At 40.6% G+C, this 21,098-nt stretch overlaps 2 protein-coding genes across 2 annotated transcripts; both read right to left on the bottom strand.

Moving 5' to 3' along the window:
• Positions 1-1,401: 1,401 nt before the first annotated feature.
• Positions 1,402-6,588, bottom strand: LOC139442330 (E3 ubiquitin-protein ligase TRIM56-like). The gene is made up of 2 exons (XM_071223126.1): positions 6,279-6,588; positions 1,402-5,142 (listed from the first exon to the last, which is right to left on the bottom strand). The coding sequence occupies exons 1-2, from the start codon at positions 6,586-6,588 to the stop codon at positions 3,497-3,499; spliced, it is 1,956 nt and encodes a 651-aa protein (XP_071079227.1). The 3' UTR covers positions 1,402-3,496.
• A 10,206-nt stretch (positions 6,589-16,794) lies between these two features.
• On the bottom strand, positions 16,795-19,150 carry LOC139443328 (uncharacterized). The gene is made up of 3 exons (XM_071224307.1): positions 19,046-19,150; positions 18,246-18,341; positions 16,795-17,710 (listed from the first exon to the last, which is right to left on the bottom strand). Exons 1-3 carry the CDS (start codon positions 19,130-19,132, stop codon positions 16,835-16,837), a joined length of 1,059 nt encoding a protein of 352 aa, XP_071080408.1. The 5' UTR covers positions 19,133-19,150; the 3' UTR covers positions 16,795-16,834.
• Between the last annotated feature and the right edge of the window lie 1,948 nt (positions 19,151-21,098).

Consider the following 21,098-nt stretch of genomic DNA (forward strand, 5'->3'; position numbering starts at 1 on the left):
AAATCCCCGGGTATCGAGCAAACTGATGAGGAAATACATGTACTTCCATTCCAAAACATTCAGAATGTATTGTGCTGTAGAAATAGGAATGCAGTGCTAGGAACCTGATGTCTCTTGTTGCAACCAGTGTCATAATGTAAGTCATTGTCACCTGTTACAGCTGAAAGACTACACGACTTCACATTGGAGGTGTTCACAAAGAACCCGGCCACTGAACACAGCGCCCAGGCTGCACTGTGTGGAACCTACAATGGTGCTGTCACAGTGCCAGGGAAGACGGTCAACGTAAAATGTGTCCGACCTGTGAAAGGACGATATGTCCGACTGATGGGGAGGAAGAATGGTACAGGGGACCTACTACAGTTCTGTGAAGTCAAGGTGTTTGGTTCTGCGTCCTAAGACACTGTGCTGTACGTTTGCAGAAACCACTGCCTATAAAAGTGTGCTGACATCTATTGTTGTTTCCTTTTAAATAAACCTTTCTGATCATAGGTAAAGGTATAAGGGCCAGGGGAAAAACTATCCCACTACCACATCTTCTTGACCCATCAAACCATGCAAGTGCCACAAAGTGGTCTCGATAAAACAATAGCCACAGTTTTTAATATACAACTACTACAACAATACATACTCTAAGTCTTTATTAGATAGATAGATATGCTCTAGGGATAATCATTAACCGAAAAAAGCATTATCATTAATGACGTCACCTGTATCTGTAACTGAGGCTTGATCTACAAAATAATCATTAAGAACATTAACTTTATCAATATCATCCTCATGTAGCATTCCCTCCTGTTCTATGGGAAAGACTGGCCACCACGTTTTCTTGAGTTTTAAAGATTATTTTGACTGGTAGTCACAGAGAGTTGTTACCTTGGGTAGTATTTATAATATGGTCAATTTCGGAATTCAATTCAACTTTGCATTTCCGAATTTAAGAGATGACTAAATCACGCGTATTTCTAAACTGTTCCCACAGGCCAAGAGCATTAAACACAAATTAACAACAATCTGGAAAAATAGTTGTAGAAAGCTGGATGTTTCCGGAGACCTTTAGAAAGTCAAACTGAAGCCTCCTGGCACAAGTTCCCCCTGATGGCATTTTCAAAAAGGCCGCCATTATGTTTGAAAGTGATTGGAAATTTTGCAGTTTTACATTCATGATATCATGCACATTATGACAATTCCCTTGATAAGCTTCCGAAAAATACTCGATTTAACCTTGTGCGATAATTAGATGCTGTTTTATGAGCATTTGAAGATTTGTTTTGTGGAATACCTGGAAATAGACCCGTTAGATAATAACAAAGACAATCTATTGAAGAAAAATGGTATTTCAAATTTGCAATATTTTAATCAAACTGATAGGCAGTAGAAAACATTCCCTTGATTCAATAAAAGAGTTTCAACACTTTCCCACATAATAGTAGCATAGCCAAGTTACTATTAAGATCAATCACCTGGTGGAGCCGGAGGATATTAGGTCCCTGGGAATTATGTCCAGTGTTATTATATTGTTCATGAGCAGCTGCAAAGTAGTTAGCATTTTTGTCCAGTATAAAAACTAAAACAGTATTATTGGACAGATCATAAAAAGAGAATTTATTTGACATATTTAAACATATCATGAATATATATCTACAAAATTTCCAACATATGATCCAAGTATATGATCGTTTTCCGTGTTGGATCCGTAATAATTTGTTCCATTCCTTATTTTCTTGGTATTTCAAGTTTATTTCAAAAGCTTGAAATTTCGAGAACGCTATTGAAATAACGAGCAAATAATTGAAATTACGAGCAAAAACTCGTAATTTCGAGTACAGTAATTGATATTATGTGAAATAAATTGAAATGTTTGAAATAAACTTGAAATTAAATAACAAGAAAATACGGACTTGAACAAATTATTACGGATAATAATAATAACGAGAAAATAATCGAGATTACGAGAAAATCATTGAAGTAACGAGAAAAATATTCATGCAAAGAGAAAATAATCCAAATGTCGAGAAATTATTGGATATAATGAGAAAATAATTGAATCAAGTAGCTACAAATCACTTGAAATACCGAGATACTGTTGGAAACAAAGAGTAAAAGCATGCCAATCTTTCACACAATAAGTTTCATGCATTGTATTAAGAATCGAACACTGAACAAAGACTGTACATATCTATGAGACAAAATGGTCAAATGTGCTAAGAGCAACATGCACGTTTTTAACATGAAACATGGTTTGTTGACTGAAGGAACCCACGAAAGTGAAACGTTGCAACAACTGTAAAACAATTATTCTTTGAGTGACACCAAAGAGCCAAAGTCCAGATTAGGCACAAACAATCGTCATTTAGTATTGATCATGATTGAAGCTGGAAAACACGGCAAGAAAGGAAAGAGATTTACACGTTCACACAACGATCTACTGTTCTACTGCAGATAATGCACTGACGAACAGGGTGCAGTGTCGCCAAAGAAGCGGGCGTAAACATGGAACCTTTTAACATAAAGACATGGTCACGATCAGTAGTATAGACAATGATGGTTCTGGACTATTTCCACTGGAGCCAGATGCAGAACCACCATCATCAGTACTACTCGATACGTTCTCACTTGCGCCAACAACACCTACCAGTGTCAACTGCTGCTAGACAGACAATTAGAACCCACCACAGACCTGGACCCACTTGCACAAAGCGATCTTAGCGCTAAGATGATCGTAACTCTCATACTTTAACATAGGCTTACAATAGTCGTAGCGCTAAGATTGCTTTGTGCAAGTGGGTCCTGTGTCATTGTCCATGGCGAATCTCAGATGGCGACGTCCATACATTAGGTGTGCTTTCATTTGGAATTGAGTATATATGTAAGAGTAATCGATATATAACAAAGGATCAATCACATGTTTGACCGTTTTCCAAAAGTGAAGCCATTTACAGAAAACAGCCTTCAGTACAGTGACATGTAGACAATAATGACATAATGTTTAATGTTATGTTTCCTAAAACAGTGGATAAAACATTGAGAGCAGACAAAAAAAAAAAACCTACAGTACAGGTACATGTAGACAGTAAAGACATAAAGTTTAACGTTATGTTTCCTAGAGTCAGTAAAGACATAAAGTTTCACGTTATGTTTCCTAGAACAGTGGAGCAAACAAAAGAAAACAAACCTTCAGGTGAATAATTGCAAAAGTTCATACAAGTGCTTTCCAGCTGTATTAAGTGACAACAACAAAGTTAGACAAAAGCAGAGCAGCTTCTAATCAGCAAAGTAAGCTTAAAATGATGTTTCTTGTATTTCAAAGAATTGCAACTGCATCCGATCATCCTGTCAAACCCAATTGGGTTGTTTTTATCAGAATGTCAAAAATATATTTGCATGATTTTCAGTACAAAGCCACACTAAAAAAATCAACAACTATGATGCACTAAAATAAAACTGACTCACTGCTTGACAAATGGTAGATGGAATATTCTTGACATAATAGTGATTACACAGACCTCGAGCAATGAAATACCTTAACAGTTGTATTGCGCTGTGTCACAAACAGTTTATCTCCATGGACAGACAAACCATACGGCTGCTCGATTCCATCCTCAGATGTCAGAAGGTCTCGGACAAACTCCCCTGCTGCTGTCAGTAGTGTTTCCTTGTTTGTCCATTTGTCCGCCACCAGAATGTGTCCTGTTCTGGTAGTTGTGATACCTCGTGGCCCTCTCATTGCAGCTTCTCTTGTGAGTCTGTAGGTGAACACAGCCTTCCCCTCTGGTGTCATACAGTAGAGAAAGTTTGAGTCATCATTTGACACCAGGATGTGGCCACGAGGTGTAGCACAGAGGAACCTCGGGCCACATAGCAGGTTCTCTACTGCGTTGAGTGTACTGATTGACCTCAGCACTACCCCAGATATATCCAGGATGTCGACACAGGCGGGATATACACAACCTGCTGCTAATATTGATTTACTCAAGGCTGCAAGGCATCTGTACTTCTTCTTTGTAGTAACACGTGACTGCAGTACAGGGTCAGGGGTCACCTGTACAACTAGAATTTCATTGCTTGACCAGAATGCTAAAGCCAACAGGTTTTCTCCTAGTCTTGACAAAGAGTGTGGGAAACTTGCAAGTTTTAATTTTCTTTGTTGTGATTGGCTATCTTTTGTGAAAAAGGATTTCAGGCATTTATTATTGTAGTCTGCTATGACCAGTATCTCTTCACCATCCACATCGACGACCATGGCATCATGAGGGTCGGGCTTCGCTATGTCATCCTTTAACCTAGGATTGACTGTGTGACTCAACAGAGGGGTACCCATGATGTCGAATCTCCCCAACTCCAGTCTACCTAATCCCACATGCTTGTTAATGTTCCCAACATCTATTTTGCTAATGAATACAACTTCTGACTCGGGAACATCTGTAAATTTGACAGCCCTGTCTGCTGCAGCAGCCATTGCCCCTGACTGACAATTCTGGTAAATATCAAACATGTCAGTCTCACTCATTGACTTCAACACCTGGGAAATGTATTCTATGTATTGTTGATACATCTGCATGTCTATTTCTTTGGACTTCATCCGTCTTCTCAGTTTTCCAGACTGCTTATCTGCCATGTCATTCAGTTCGGCCAGCAGTTGTTTTTCCTTCTGTTTGATTACGTCTATGGCCCGTTGTGAGGCATTTCTGATCTCTGACTCAACTGAGGCTTTGTTGTGGTCAATCGCATCAATCTGAGACATGTTTTGTAGAAGTGATTTGTTTGTGTCTTCAAACTGACGTCTGAACAAGCCCTCATTTTGTGTCAGAGCACGTTTCATCTCAGACATGAGGGACTGAATAGTGACCACGGAGATGCATGTTCTGTGATATATGATACAACATTTTTGGCATATTGCTTTATTGCAATCCCTACAGCAGAAGTCCACAACTTCATTGTGCTCCGTGCACATTTGTCTTCGCCGTCTGCTGACCTTTGCTCCATCTCCAATGTCACCTATGTCATGTTCTGATGTCGCAGGATTGGCCAAGTGCATCTTGACACATCTGTCACAGAGCGGGACAGAACAGTCCTGGCAGTGGGACCTGGCCTCACTTTTATCCCCAAGTTTCTTGCAGGAGAAGCAATCGTTGGCATTACCTGGAGATGCAAATAGTTTTGTTAACTGCCTTTTCCATAAACTCATGTCTATTTTCACATCACAGTATTGTATCGCCCAAGCATGTTATCCATGTCCACTGAACTCATCCATATTGGCTACAATCAGTAGACTTCCTCATATAATAACACACAATACGTTAACATGTGGTGCTGATTACTGTTTATATAAAACATGAAATCAAACATACTTAAACCTGATAGAGTACTTACAATAACGACTAACTTTAACAAATATATTTGTCTTGGGGTGGTTTTGGGCTACGCAAATGAATTAACTGGGCCCTTACTCTTAGTAGAGAGACAAATATATGGAAACAGCATCAACATATAAAAAGCAGTAACGTTCATTGTCTATTATCAGTGTGCATCTATACTTTCTTCACCTGACTAGTACTGTAACATATTCATAATCCTCATCCCACCTATCACTGTGTCAGATATAAATACTCTTGAACATGTACGTCTCTAGTTACAATGTGCCGCTGCTTGATCGATACTTTTCAATGCATATGTTCTACTACTTGCTTCACCTCCGTCAGATAAAATTATGCCCCATCTTCAAACGCCAAAGCGAAACGTACCTAATCAATCAGGATTCTCGTCTTAGAAGCAACTGGCATGTTTTCTATGTAGTCTTCTACAATATATTGGGGGGCGGGTATATAATTGCACTTGCTGTTATTGGCCCGGGTCTTCAAATTTTGTTCACGCAACACGTGTGGTTTAGCAGAATAAACATAATTCTACCATAATCCATTATTCTACAAATGACAACAGTGTTTAAGCAGTTTTAGGCGATAACTCTACTTTGACCACTATTTGCTAGATCGACTGCCACGTTGTGAGTGCACTAAGTACATTAGCTGTACATTTGCAACAGCCAAACCATGAGTATATTCCAACCCAAACTAACATGGCTAAGAGTAGATGAGGTATGTAAAAGCTGAAAGGACACGGGGTTTATTTAGGCTTATCCTGGGGAATGAACATTTGGTTACACCTGTGGTTACTGAATACTTCAGGACAGTGAGAAACACTGATTCAAGACATTCTTTACTTGATAGCCCTCTTGTCGCAGCAACAGTTTCATCTTGACCTCACTTATATTTACTTACCATGATCAGTACCTCCCCCACAGGCTAGAGTGTCCAGTAGTCCCTGTATGAGGAAACTGGGCTTGATCTCTTTCACCCACTCCTCCACTGGTCTGTCAGGCTGGGGAACTCGGGTCATCTGACGACAGTAGGGACACGGGATGGACTTGGCTCTGATGACGTCTTGTCTGGTCTTCAGGAATTCCCCCAGGCAGCCCTTACAGAAGGTGTGTCCACAGGTCAGAGTACAGGGGTCTTTGTATCCCTCCGTACATATTGAACAGGTCAAGAAGTTCTCATTCAGACTCTCCAGCTTTCTGGCGGCTGCCATCTATAAAAAGGAAGACATACATTTTTATGTGCTGTGGACACCACTGACAACCTCTAAATTCTTAAAAATATTTCTGTCGAAGCATGATGACATGGCACAGATGGCAAAACTGGATGTTTTTTTCTTGCAGCATTAATAATTAGTACACATCTATTCATATATGTCGCAGTTAATCGGTACATGACCACGTCAAAACCGTTTCGAAAAATGGTTGTTTCAGTGGCCATATTTAAAGTCGGAATCATAACATAACAAATTCGGGTAACATCAATTTTGAAGCAAATATGTAAAGTATCAGCTTCGTTGGTCCAGTGGTTTCAGAGTAGACTAGAGTGGGTTTTAACAGAATTACTGCAAGAGCATGGTCATAGTGCAAATATCAGATAAACTTAATTTATGATATCTTAAAACATGAGCCCCACTACTAACCAATAATCCATGTACCAAATCCGTTACATTTTTAACAAAATCGAATTCAAACCTTTCAAATTGCAGTATTGTCATTGGTGGGGAAATGCATGTGAAGAGTCAGGTTATTGGTTAAGTGGTTTCTGTGGAGAACATGCTCACAGAAGCTGCCACGTCGGGCAGGCAGGTAATGAAATAAGCTCATTTGACTTTCATTCAACCACACGGTATCACACATTGACATAAGCCAGAGTTGGGATTTACGAACAAAACTTATAAGCAATATAATATAATTGGTTATTTAACCATCACGGGTAGTCAGGTTGACTTGGTTGATGCATGTCATCGATCCCAATTGCGTGGATCGATGCTCATGATATCAATCACTGGATTTTCTGGTCCAGACTCGATTATTTACAGACCGCCGTCATACAGCTGGAATATTGCTGAGCGTGGCGTTAAACAACAAAAATAATAAAAATGATTCACTTTTAAATACCATTCAAAGACTTAATAAATAAACTTACAAAATAATTAAAGTTTACTGATGTCGAAAGCATACACACTGTGAGCAGCACTATGTATCAACACACATTGATTACAATCTACTCAAAGGGGGGGGGGGGGGGGGTCAAACAGAAGGATGTAGACAATGAATAGCTCTTGTATATATTTTGTAAATTTAATGTTTACACTAGAATCCAATGCAGAAACATTGCGTTTAAAGGGCTCGTGAGTACATTTGACTGATATGAGTGTAGATTTACCGTTTATTCATCATGGGATGAATTTCCTGAGGTTATAAATGTTTCGAAACAGTGATAGTTATGTATCACTACATTGTTTTATTACCAAACATTACCACAACAGAAACTATTTAGATCTTCTTTCCATACAAAAATAACAATGAAACTAGAATAGAAAATAAAAACGTGTCCATTCATCCATGTTGACCTTGACCTTGAATTCTTTCGGGTAGTTGGTAATACCCATGGTGCGAGTCAAATCGAAAGTAGACATACTCCTTGTTCAGAATTTATTTCAAACATTCATCAATACTACAGTTACGTATGTCATTTAAACCCATGCATGTATTGCATAATGAAATATAAATTCAAATGGTTTTCCGTATTGGTTTTACATCCATATCTCGCGCATTACTACTGAATAACCCACACACTCGCCTAACCCGTTTGTATTTGTGTTTGTAATATCGAAAGTAGAATCTACTCGTTGTGCTCGGTATATTGACTTGATGTTCCATTCACCGAGAGCTGCCATTGTAAGTACATTAGAATGAAACGTGAACGCCAGAGAGCAACCGCTCACGGTTATCAGCACTTGGTTTGTAATCACGATCGACTGGTCCTATATGGGACAACACCCCTCCTACCTTATACCCCTCCACCGCCAAGGCCTACGTCCGCATGACACCGTTACCCACAATCCTTTCTGCTGCGCAATAGAGTTATGGTAGTGTTTTGGCATGTCACTCGTGTGTTTGAAAACAGCGTTTGGTGAGTAGTGGAAGGTAGATAAATGATCATTCATTTCATATGAAAGAGATTAATTTATTGCTTTAAGCTAACGTTTGGTACACGTGGGTCATATTTGACAGGGTTCCATTCCCGACATGGGTACAATGTGTGAAGCTCATTTCTGGTGTCCCCCGCCTAGGTATTGCTGGAATATTGCTAAAAGCGGCTTAAAACAATATTCACTCACTCACTCACTCACTCACTCACTCATATTTGACAGCATCCCTACTTCTACACTACACAGGGATACCTCTGCAGCCTCTGTAAACATTTCCAGACATATTTGGGCCAGGAGCAAAAAACAACGAAAACTCGTAAGGGCGGTTCAATCATTTCCTGACGATAGGTCATCCACTTACACTGATGACGTCACGCATGACGTAGTTGACGTACAGAAGCATTCCCACCTTAAAATTGCACGTGGATACCTCTGCAGCCACAGTGAACATTCCCAGACAGAGCTCCTCGTATACAGAATCGTATGTCTTACATGGTGCATATCTCATCTCTGTCAAGGACAGAATACCTATTAAATGCATTTATTCTATCATTACAATTAAAATTACTCTTAGTGTCTTGAAGGTTATTGTGATATTCTCTGTTTGTTTATCTAGCGAACATTTATAGTAACACACAAGTGACAATTGATTAACATGTTTCACCAAACAAACAACCAGATATCCATTATCAAAAAATGTCTAGCGTTCAACTTTTTGTAGGCACAAACATGAGTCTCCCCTTATCTGTGATTGGTACCTCTCTATGCATATTGCATAGTCGTGGTGCAGAATAATCGTACTTGGGGAATTAATGACAGCGAACAGGACAGAAAGTAATATTTTAATGCCAAACGTTTTGTCCGAAGGTACCGGAAGTGCAGGCGATTCGATGTGACCTCCTCACTTCGTATTTCACCCCAATGTTACGATACCGATTCATTCTGATTGATATAATGAAAGAATGAATTTCTGAGTGAATTTCTTTATTTCATCAAGATGTTACATACGAAGATTCACAAAATCATGCATTGTGCTAGTATTTATATAGATGGGTGCAATATTAACAAATAAAATACACACACACGCAAACACACACACACACACGCAAACACACACACACACACGTATATATTTTCGTCATTTACTATGTACACAAGTGAGCACTATTACGATACGTCAGATTAATTTGGGGTTAATCTAATCTGAAATTTAAGACATATTCACAGAATATCAATGATATGTTTTCCCATGTAAACTGGTTCATAATTCGAGATTGTATTTTTAATGAGCCCCAGAATAGTGCGAGCATGTCATTTTCTTCCAGAAGTTAAATTTGAACATAACTTTCGATATCCAGTTTGTCAATGAGGGTGGAGAAGAATTCATTTCGATCATTTATAAAATATTCACAGTGTAGAAGTACATGTCTGTCATAATCATAACCATAGGCATGTCTGCCACATTTAGAACATTCATTCTGTTGATATATACTTGTACCTATTGTCGTAACTGCGTTTTGGGGCGTAAAGGGACCCACAACACTAAACAGCTACTTAAACGTATTGCCATTATGTGTCGTCATGGTCAATGTAAGCCATAACTCTACAACCCGCATAGCCAGGAGTCAAGGAGTGAGGCGTCTAATGCTCATTAACTACATAGACATCCATGGACCGGGGCACACACTTACTGGACGAACACAAGGTTTGATACTCACATAAGCTTACTAAGTTTCAGTCCATCTCCCAATACACATTTACTTGGACAGGACAGGCTCGGCTAGGACAAGGTCGTCAGGGCGTGTGTAGCTGGGGCGATCGAGATTCGAGATCGACTGACTGTAAATAAAAGCAACAAAACACTTTCCATATTCAGTAGAAAGCTCTGCTAAAACAACAGTCGTTTGTACGATTCCAACTATATAATGAGCATGTGTTTATGAATCACTATCAAATAGTGATGATACCAGGCATTCGCGATACCCGCACACACTCCTAAAACACAAGTGGTGACTGACAGTGTGCATGTAAACTGCACCTATTAATTCCTAGGAGTGGTTAAGACAATAGCAGGTGGTGACTGAACATGTACTGGTTATCAATGGTATTATATATTGTTAGTACATGAATTAGTACCTCAATCCAAGGACTTTGTAGATAAATCATATGGTGATTGACTATCTACTGAGTATCTGTGGACACAGGCATAGCATTCATTCCTAGATCCTATTTGTCAATACAGTAATCATGCGGTTTTGACAAATATGAATGTATATGAAACTGTTGCCACATGCACAGATTGCAGTCCTATGATTGTGTACATTACTTTCATGTGTTCATTGTCTGTGCCCCTGGAATCTGTTGGCACGTGTATAAGACAGATTCTGCATCTGGTGACAACAGGAAGTGTATGAAAAACAGACAGGAAGTGTATGAAAAACAGACAGGAAGTGTATGAAAAACAGACAGGAAGTGTATGAAAAACTGACTTAAAGTGCTTATACAGCTCAGCCAAAGCCCAACACCCGAGTACCTACGCGGTGATTGACAAGGTACATACAAACTGCATATATTCATTCCTAGAGGGGGCGGTCGGGTAGCCTAATGGTCAAAGCGTTCGCTCGTCACGTCAAAGACCTGGGTTCGATTCCCGACATGGGTACAATGTGTGAAGCCCATTTCTGGTGTCCCCCGCCGTGATATTGCTGGAATATTGCTAAAAGCGGCGTAAAACCATACTCGCTCGCTCGCTCATTCCTAGAGTGTGTACAGCAACATCATGTGATGAGTGACTTTGTGCTTAAAATAGTCTTCACATTCCAGTATTCTGTAAATGAACATGTACTGGTGATCAACGGTATTATGAACTGTTGGTACATGTACTGGTGATCAACGGTATTATAAACTGTTAGTACATGTACTGGTGATCAACGGTATTATAAACTGTTAGTACATGCACTGGTGATCAACGGTATTATAAACTGTTAGTACACGTACTGGTACCCCAACCCAAGGACCTTGAAAGATAAATTATGCGGTGATTGACTCTCTAATGAATATCTGTGGACCCATGCATAGTATGCATTCCTAGATCCTATCAGTTGATGATTTAATCATCTGGTATTGACTAATATGAATGTATATGAAACTGTTGACTCACGGACAGATTGCAATCCTATGATGATTTTGTAAATTACTTGTGTTCATTGTAGGTGCACTGGGAATCTGTTGGCACATGCATAAGATAGATTCCTATATCTGGTAATTTTAAGAAGTATTATGTGGAGTTGGCAATGTGCGTAGAAAATGTTGGTACATGCACAATATGTACTTCTGACTGATAATGTGTATTTTAGTTACGATTTTGATTTTGTTCTGATTATATGTCATCAATACTGACATTAAACTAAATCCAGTATGTAGAGATGAAGTAACAATCTACAAAATAAATATAACTGAGGCCTTTAGTTTTGTTCATTGGGTATTCTTCAGACAATCCGTCACAGAGGCCACTTGAGGTCTCTTTCCACTATCCACTTATGATCAAAACATTAAGGATCAGGATATACTATAAGTATTAACTTACACAAATTGAATCAAATCTCAGCTAACCACATATTAAATATCTCAAATTGTAATTACTCTATATTCATGACTAAAGATTACTTTCCCAATCCAGTAAGTTTTAGGATTCAGAACACTGATGTGGTTCACTTTGCCTGCATATAATATGATTGTTGATATATTTATAAACCCGGCTGACCACTCACTCTGATTCCCTCGACCAAACATTATTCAAACATCTATTGCATAACTCTCCTAAAACTGTAAAACTTCAACAAATTACTTACTTTGTTTGTTTTTCTTTCTTTATTGTGACAAGTATCCAACGATATGAAAACACATGACAGACTTGCATTAGAGCCACTTGCGTAAAGCGTGCAGCCAGCTTATGTTGTGTAATATAATCCTGTCTCTCGCCTTACCCCGGTATGCTGGCGCCATCCTGCAGGATGTCCACTACAACCACACCAAATCAGAATCAGTCGTTCGGCCAGCAGCTTTCAGAGAAAGATTGAATGTAGATTGATAGATCTGGCAGCTGTGACTGGGTGACCTTATGTGAGATTTGTTGATGTTTTCAAATGTACATCTTTTGAGGAAATTAAACGTTGTTTTTAAGTAATATAACTGATTTGATGTTTTGTATAACAGCATATATTTTCAACTCAATGGTTGAACCAAATCAGTTTCGTCGAATGCTTATATATTTTAATAGGACTTCTATGCCAAAGGTGTCGGAATGATTGACTCTTAGAAAATTCTACAGACGTTGTCCAAGTAACTCACCATATAAATCTTAGTTTATGAGAAAATTCGGACTTCAAACGTTGATTTTAAAGACTCTGTTGATAAATTTGAAGAACTGCGTATGATAAAAGACCCTGAAAGAGACAGAATGATTGAGGTAACTCAGCAGTCTGTAGCTCGAATAAAATATATTGTGTCAACACAGGGGAATACTCAATCTCTATTCACTGCTGAAACAGGTTACATTAGTAAAATTCATAGTATATTATTCAAATATATGTTGCATGGTATGCATTCCGTTTTCGTTTGTAATACAGGTGTAGATATTCCTGACGTTTTACACCTACGAGTCAATTAAGACGGTAATTTCAAAGTAAATGTTAATGTACAGTGCCTGACAAAACAAATACGTCTTCGTGTGCTCAAAACAGAAACTGCCCTTCTTTTTCAGAGATCCTAATTACTTCTTGTGCAACGAGTACTTATGTTAAAGCTTTATGTCGTCATTATAACACAGGACAACCCTACCACCTGTGGTTGTCGTCATTATCACACAGCACAACCCTACCACCTGTGGTTGTCGTCATTATCACACAGCACAACCCTACCATCTGTGGTTGTCGTCATTATCACACAGCACAACCCTACCATCTGTGGTTGTCGTCGTCATTATCACACGGCACGACCTTACCATCTGTGGTTGTCGTCATCTTCACACTGCACAGCCCTAACACCTGTGGTTGTCTTCATCTTCACACAGCACAGCCCTACCATCTGTGGTTGTCTTCATCTTCACACAGCACAGCCCTACCACCTGTGGTTGTCGTCATTTTAACACAGCACAACCCTACCATCTGTGGTTGTCTTCATCTTCACACAGCACAGCCCTACCACCTGTGGTTGTCGTCATTTTAACACAGGACAACCCTACCATCTGTGGTTGTCGTCATTATCACACAGCACAACCCTACCACCTGTGGTTGTCGTCATTATCACACAGCACAACCCTACCATCTGTGGTTGTCGTCGTCATTATCACACGGCACGACCTTACCATCTGTGGTTGTCGTCATCTTCACACTGCACAGCCCTAACACCTGTGGTTGTCTTCATCTTCACACAGCACAACCTTACCACCTGTGGTTGTCATCTTCACACAGCACAACCCTACCACCTGTGGTTGTCGTCATTCCTCTGGTTATCAGTGTATTGCTTTTAGGTATAATTAGTGGTATCAGCCCTCTGTCCCTGTCTTCAATGTGTGTGTTCGGACGATGGCGTCTGGTATATATAGCAATCAGTGGTTCACATTTGGCGTTTTCTCTTCTCTTCTCTGAATTTAGATGTGACCGTTGACGTGTAGAATCTCTTACGGCAGTCTGGTACGATTAAACAGATTAGAGGTGTAGTGCAATACCCATGGATGTTAAGTGAACAAACCTAGATATTACGTATTGAACGTCATACCTATGTGTCAGGCTTCTTAATACTTAATTTTATTTTTCTGGAGAATGTGTTTCTGATATAAGTGCTATTCAACATTTCAGCATTAAACTATATAATAATTATACATAAAGCCCAGCATATGAAGATAAATGTAAATACGTTTGACTATGTAACAGATGTCAACACCTTCTAACGCGGTAACATTTATATATAATCAAACGATAGCAGCTCATCATACTTGAAATTGAAAGCACAACAAGCGGTGCTTTCTTATAATCAATGGTACAGAATGACATTTAGAAAACATGGTTAACTAGTTAACAGATTAATATTTGTCGATTTTTATTAATATTCAAGACCTCTATTTCAATTCAGTTGCTTCTCCACTTTACCGTCATTGTATTGTTCCAACCGAACAATTTCCCCCAAAAGCATGTAGCTGAAACCCACTATCAACATGAACTTGTTCACCATGTGAGTCAAGTTTTGTAGTCACGACATCGTTGCACATTCAACCGCCTGTTTCATTTCGATGCCGGTGTTGTTGGTTGTATTTGGGCGTTGGCTCTTCGTCAGCGTTGAATTATTTATGTCAAACAAATACCCTCGTTCTTTCTTTATGAACATAACCGTCGGTACGATCCAACGGAAAGATTTTATCATTTCATTCTGTTATTACCTATTTGCTAGTGAAACGAACAAACCAAAACTGTTTTTAATTCAAAACCTTGTCATTCAGAATGTATCAGGGGTTTGACACCTCCCCACACAGACATTTAACCACAATTCACTACCTATAGAAGGTCAATTCGAATTCCCCACGCTCATCAATATTTGCTTGAATGAATATTAATGTATTGTCACAAGATGAGATACATTTTGCTTCAAAATAGAATGCAAATTGTTTGCTAACTGTTTCTAATAACTAGTAGAGGATACTGGAAATGACTTAACATGGAGAAAGCATTAAACAAGTGATAGATTTGACAGATCACACAACCTCATTACCTTGTGATCATGTTAACGTTATTCTCTTAACAGTCGTGAAGAACTGAAAATATAGGAACTAAATAAAATTAAACCCAATTAAATTAAATTGGAGAAGAGAAAGAAGAAATTAGTAGTCAATGTTTTTCATAAGAACCTTTCCGTTTTATAAACAACAGTTGTTATTTTAGTATTTGTCTGGAGGAATCCCATTTTCAAAACCTGCTCTTACTCTGTAACAGTATGTGATGTAAACATGGAAACAAAACAATGAATGTGCAACACAGCATTATCCATAGAATTATGTGTGTGTGTGTGTGTGTGTGTGTGTGTGTGTGTGTGTGTGTGTGTGTGTGTGTGTGTGTGTGTGTGTGTCTATTCCACGTTCACAACAAAAAGCTTCCCGAGCATTTTGACTCACTCCAAATTGTATACGTGTAAACCTTGACAGTATCTCACGTGACAAAATGGCGATGTTATAAAGGTTGTTATTGTGAAGAAATCCCGTTGACTGTGATGTTCTTTTAACTCCACACACAGGGGGCATGGGTGGCCCAGTCGTAGAAGGCGCCGCAGAGTTGCGTCCCTTGGACACGCCAGAAAGCTATGATTGTGGGGTCGAATCCCGGTTCGTCCCGATTTTGTTTCTAGGTTTGTCACCATCATATTCGTGCTCGTGTGTTTCACCGAAGTGGTAAACGTCTGAAACCTGCATCACGTCAGGCTTACCTACCAGATTAAGCTGACACGACGTGATATAACTGGAATACTGTTAATGCGGCGTTAAACCCAACTCACTCACTCACTTTGACTCCACACAAAACCTCTGATCCCTCACTAGTTATCCCTCACTTAGTCAAGACTGTACGAGTTTCGGTTGTGTAGATTGTGTTAATTCCTGTAAAGCATATGTCACCAGATAGACTATCATGACTAACGCCAGTATTACCGTTACAGGTGTAAATACCGTTAATGATGTCAGAATAAAAGATCAAAGCTATCCCCCTGTTTGCTGTTGCGGACATCATGTGATCGGCAAGCCCCACTGCACAGACACGAGAAACATACGACCCGTCCATGTGATGTGTATAACGGACGGACGAACAAAACATAACAGAAAGTGATTGGCATCTTCACACAACCCCGTTCGTCATGAAACTGTATGCTTTACTTACATACATATACACACACACATAAACACACATACATATATAGACCCGTGAAGATCCGGGGTAAAATTTGTCTTCAGCAACCCATGTTTGCCGTAAAAGGCGTCTATGCTTGTCGTAAGAGGCGACTAACGGTATCCGGTGGTCAGGCTCGCTGACATGTTTGTAGCATTTCATCGTATCCCAATTGCGTGGATCGATGCTCATGATATCAATCACTTGATTGTCTGGTCCAGATTCGATTATTTACTGAGTGCGGCGCAAAACAACAAACCAACCAACTAAACATATAACCGATATTCATAGAAACATAAACATGCATGCATGCAGACAGACAGACCGACAGACAGGCAGACAGACAGACAGACATGTACATAGTTTATTGCACGTCACTCTACCAATTCTCTGTAACAAGCATATCCAAGATAGAACCAGCAGTCTCCGGGTACGTCGGCTACATATTGCTGAATAGTCACTCTTTGATTAACAATAAGCTTTTCCTTGTTAGTGTTCATAGAAAAAATGACCTGTTGGTCTGTATTGCTTAAAGACATGTCGAGATAGTGCTGTACGGCTCGTCGATAGTCTGCTATAAAGATTGGGAGTGTGAACTTTGACCCGAAAATTATCCCACCACCAAGCCAGACATGGTTTCCTTTGAAAACAGTCTCAGGGGGCGTGTCCATATTCACGTCGAACACTTTGTTCATGGCCACGCGAGACTCGTGAAAACCTTGGGGTTTCACGATAACAAACTCTTTACCCCGTTTCAAGATGTATCGGAAATAGCCGATATCGATCCAAGTGTAATAAGTGGTATTGAAATAATTACTTTTGACTGCTGCCTCCACAGACTCATATTTCGCGTGTTGAGCACAGGAGTATTCAGGCACTACGGTGTTTGGGTGGAACTTTGGATATCCTGGGTTGGAATAGATTTCCTTGATCCTATCTACCCATCCGAACGCCCACAGAGTCTTTCTGTCGACCAAGACAATCTTGGTTATTCCTTCCTTCCCGACTCGCATCTGTTGAAACTGCTTAGCAATGTCCTCCGAGTCTGTGTAAAAGACGAAAGGGTTCCGTAGATGTTTGAACACTCCTGCCCACGACATGTACAACTGAGTGTCGAAGAACGATCCACTGCCTTTCCGGAATCGCCCCAGGTTAAAATAGGCAGTGACAACTGTGACGTCAAGAGGCTGCGAGTTGTTGTGTGTCAGGAATTTCTTATGTGGAATCGTTCCCGGGTCGCATGGCGGTCTCTGAAACAGTCAATGCTAAACTGAAGTTTTACAAAAAATATTTACGAATAACCTGAAAAATATGTCTGGTTGTGTAATATAAAGGAATGGCCTGAATGTTTATACAGTGTCGCATCCATAATGATTTCAATCAGCTTCTGTTATATAACGGATTGCGTGAGTGGGTGCAACCATGCTGTAGTGTTGTATGAAGGAGGCAGTGTGTCGTTAGTCATTAACTGCACCCTTACTGTAGTGTTGTACGGAGGCAGTGTGTCGTTAGTCATTAACTGCACCTTTATAGTAGTGTTGACGAAGGAGGCAGTGTGTCGTTAGTCATTAAGTTCACCCTTATTGTAGTGTTGTATGAAGGAGGCAGTGTGTCGTTAGTCATTAAGTTCACCCTTCATGCGGTGTTGTATGAAGGAGGTAGTCTGTCGTTGGTCATTAAGTTCACCCTGCATGCGGTGTTGTATGAAAGAGGGAGGGATTCACTGTTTTATGACGTCCATTGTGAAAATATATGCCTGCAATCACGCCATTGTGAATTATTTACCTGAGGGGGAGGCAGAGGCTTTGATGCTGCCGTTGCAGAGGTCTTCTTGGTTGTAGCTGCATCATTGGTTGCAGCTGTCTCCTTGGATGCAGCGGTCTGGGCAGATGTGAGAATATATCAAGGGAAAACAGATTATGTAAACTGTACAGTTCAACTGTAGTTGGAGATGAGTTTATTTTTTAGATGTGAAGCTCCTTCAACAACATTGCCTTTCATACATCCCCATCAAACACCAAATTTCACCACATTTATGAAGCTTTCCTCCACAAAATAATCGATTGTGAGCATCAGATGTAGGGCTGTGTACATGGGAAGCATTAGGTGTACTAACACTGTACTGACCGAGGGGAATGTGTGTGGGGGGTCTCTCTCTCTCTCTCTCTCTCTCTCTCTCTCTCTCTCTCTCTCTCTCTCTCTCTCTCTCTCTCTCTCTCTCTCTCTCTCTCTCTCTCTCTCTCTCTCCCACAAAAAAAGTCTGCAGCCACCTCGCTGCCATTAAACTCAGATGCCAGCGGAATTATTTGTTCATTACTTGTAACATGGATACATGATACTTTTTTATCAACAGCATCTTCTTCTTTTTCTGGACTACGTTTCAGAGCTATACTTCTTGCTCCTTCGTCGGGTGAATCATTTACTATTTACCTGATGAAGGAGAAAGAAGTAGCTCTGAAACGTCGAGAGAATATAAGAAGTTGCTATCCATACAAAAGTATCATGTATCCATGGAATTACAAGGCGCGGTGTTGAGGGCACGAGTCTATATGGCTCTTAGTACTTCTATGTTTGTTTCTACGTACCTGTATTGAGGGGTAACTGAAACTGACGACGGTGATAACGGAAGCAGTTACCACGAGGAACAGGAAACATCGTACCCCTTTCTTCATGACCCAGTGGGTCACCCGTAGAACCTGGACAAGGCACAAACATACACGTGTCAATACAAGTTGCCACCAGAACCTGCACAGACATACACGTGTCAATACAAGTTGCCACCAGAACCTGCACAAGGCACAGACATACACGTGTCAATACAAGTTGCCACCAGAACCTGCACAGACATACACGTGTCAATACAAGTTGCCACCAGAACCCGCACAAGGCACAAACATACACGTGTCAATACAAGTTGCCACCAGAACCTGCACAAGGCACAGACATACACGTGTCAATACAAGTTGCCACCAGAACCTGCACAAGGCACAAACACACACGTGTCAATACAAGTTGCCTCCAGAACCTGCACAGACATACACGTGTCAATACAAGTTGCCACCAGAACCTGCACAAGGCACAGACATACACGTGTCAATACAAGTTGCCACCAGAACCTGCACAAGGCACAAACATACACGTGTCAATACAAGTTGCCACAAGAACATGTACAAGGCACAGACATACACGTGTCAATACAAGTTGCCACCAGAACCTGTACAGGGCACAGACATACACGTGTCAATACAAGTCCGCACCAGAACCTGGACAAGGCACAAACATACACGTGTCAATACAAGTTGCCACCAGAACCTGCACAAGGCACAGACATACACGTGTCAATACAAGTCCGCACCAGAACCTGTACAGGGCACAGACATACACGTGTCAATACAAGTTGCCACCAGAACCTGTACAGGGCACAAACATACACGTGTCAATACAAGTTGCCACCAGAACCTGTACAAGGCACAAACATACACGTGTCAATACAAGTCCGCACCAGAACCTGTACAGGGCACAGACATACACGTGTCAATGCAAATTGCCACCAGAACCTGTACAGGACACAGACATACACGTGTCAATACAAGTCCGCACCAGAACCTGTACAGGGCACAGACATACACGTGTCAATACAAATTGCCACCAGAACCTGTACAGGACACAGACATACACGTGTCAATACAAGTCCGCACCAGAACCTGTACAGGGCACAGACATACACGTGTCAATACAAGTCCGCACCAGAACCTGTACAGGGCACAGGCATACACGGGTCAATACAAGTCCGCACCAGAACCTATTCTAGATGTTTCGGCTGTACCGGATGAAGGACCCGCAATTATTATGACACCTGTTCAAAGTACACTTATTATTCAGATATGCACAACGGTCGGGCAACGCAGAAGATGACCTACTGTTGTATCCCCACTATATCACACTGTAAGGCATGTCACTATGTCACGCAGAACTGTCACACTGTAAGGCAGGTCACTATGTCACACTGAACTGTCACACTGTAAGGCATGTCACTATGTCACGCAGAACTGTCACACTGTAAGGCATGTCACTATGTCACACTGAACTGTCACTATGTCACACTGAACTGTCACACTGTAAGGCATGTCACTATGTCACGCAGAACTGTCACACTGTAAGGCATGTCACTATGTCACACTGAACTGTCACTATGTCACACTGAACTGTCACACTGTAAGGCATGTCACTATGTCACGCAGAACTGTCACACTGTAAGGCATGTCACTATGTCACGCAGAACTGTCACACTGTAAGGCATGTCACTATGTCACAGTGAACTGTCACACTGTAAGGCATGTCACTATGTCACACTGTAAGGCATGTCACTATGTCACACTGAACTGTCACACTGTAAGGCATGTCACCATGTCACACGGAACTGTCACACTGTAAGGCATGTCACTATGTCACGCTGAACTGTCACACTGTAAGGCATGTCACTATGTCACACGGAACTGTCACACTGTAAAGCATGTCACTATGTCACACGGAACTGTCACACTGTAAGGCAGGTCACTATGTCAGGCTGAACTGTCACACTGTAAGGCATGTCACTATGTCACACGGAACTGTCACACTGTAAGGCATGTCACTATG

Source organism: Haliotis cracherodii, unplaced genomic scaffold, assembly GCF_022045235.1.
Source record: "Haliotis cracherodii isolate W230 unplaced genomic scaffold, xgHalCrac1.p SCAF_5, whole genome shotgun sequence".
Lineage (NCBI taxonomy): Eukaryota > Metazoa > Mollusca > Gastropoda > Lepetellida > Haliotidae > Haliotis > Haliotis cracherodii.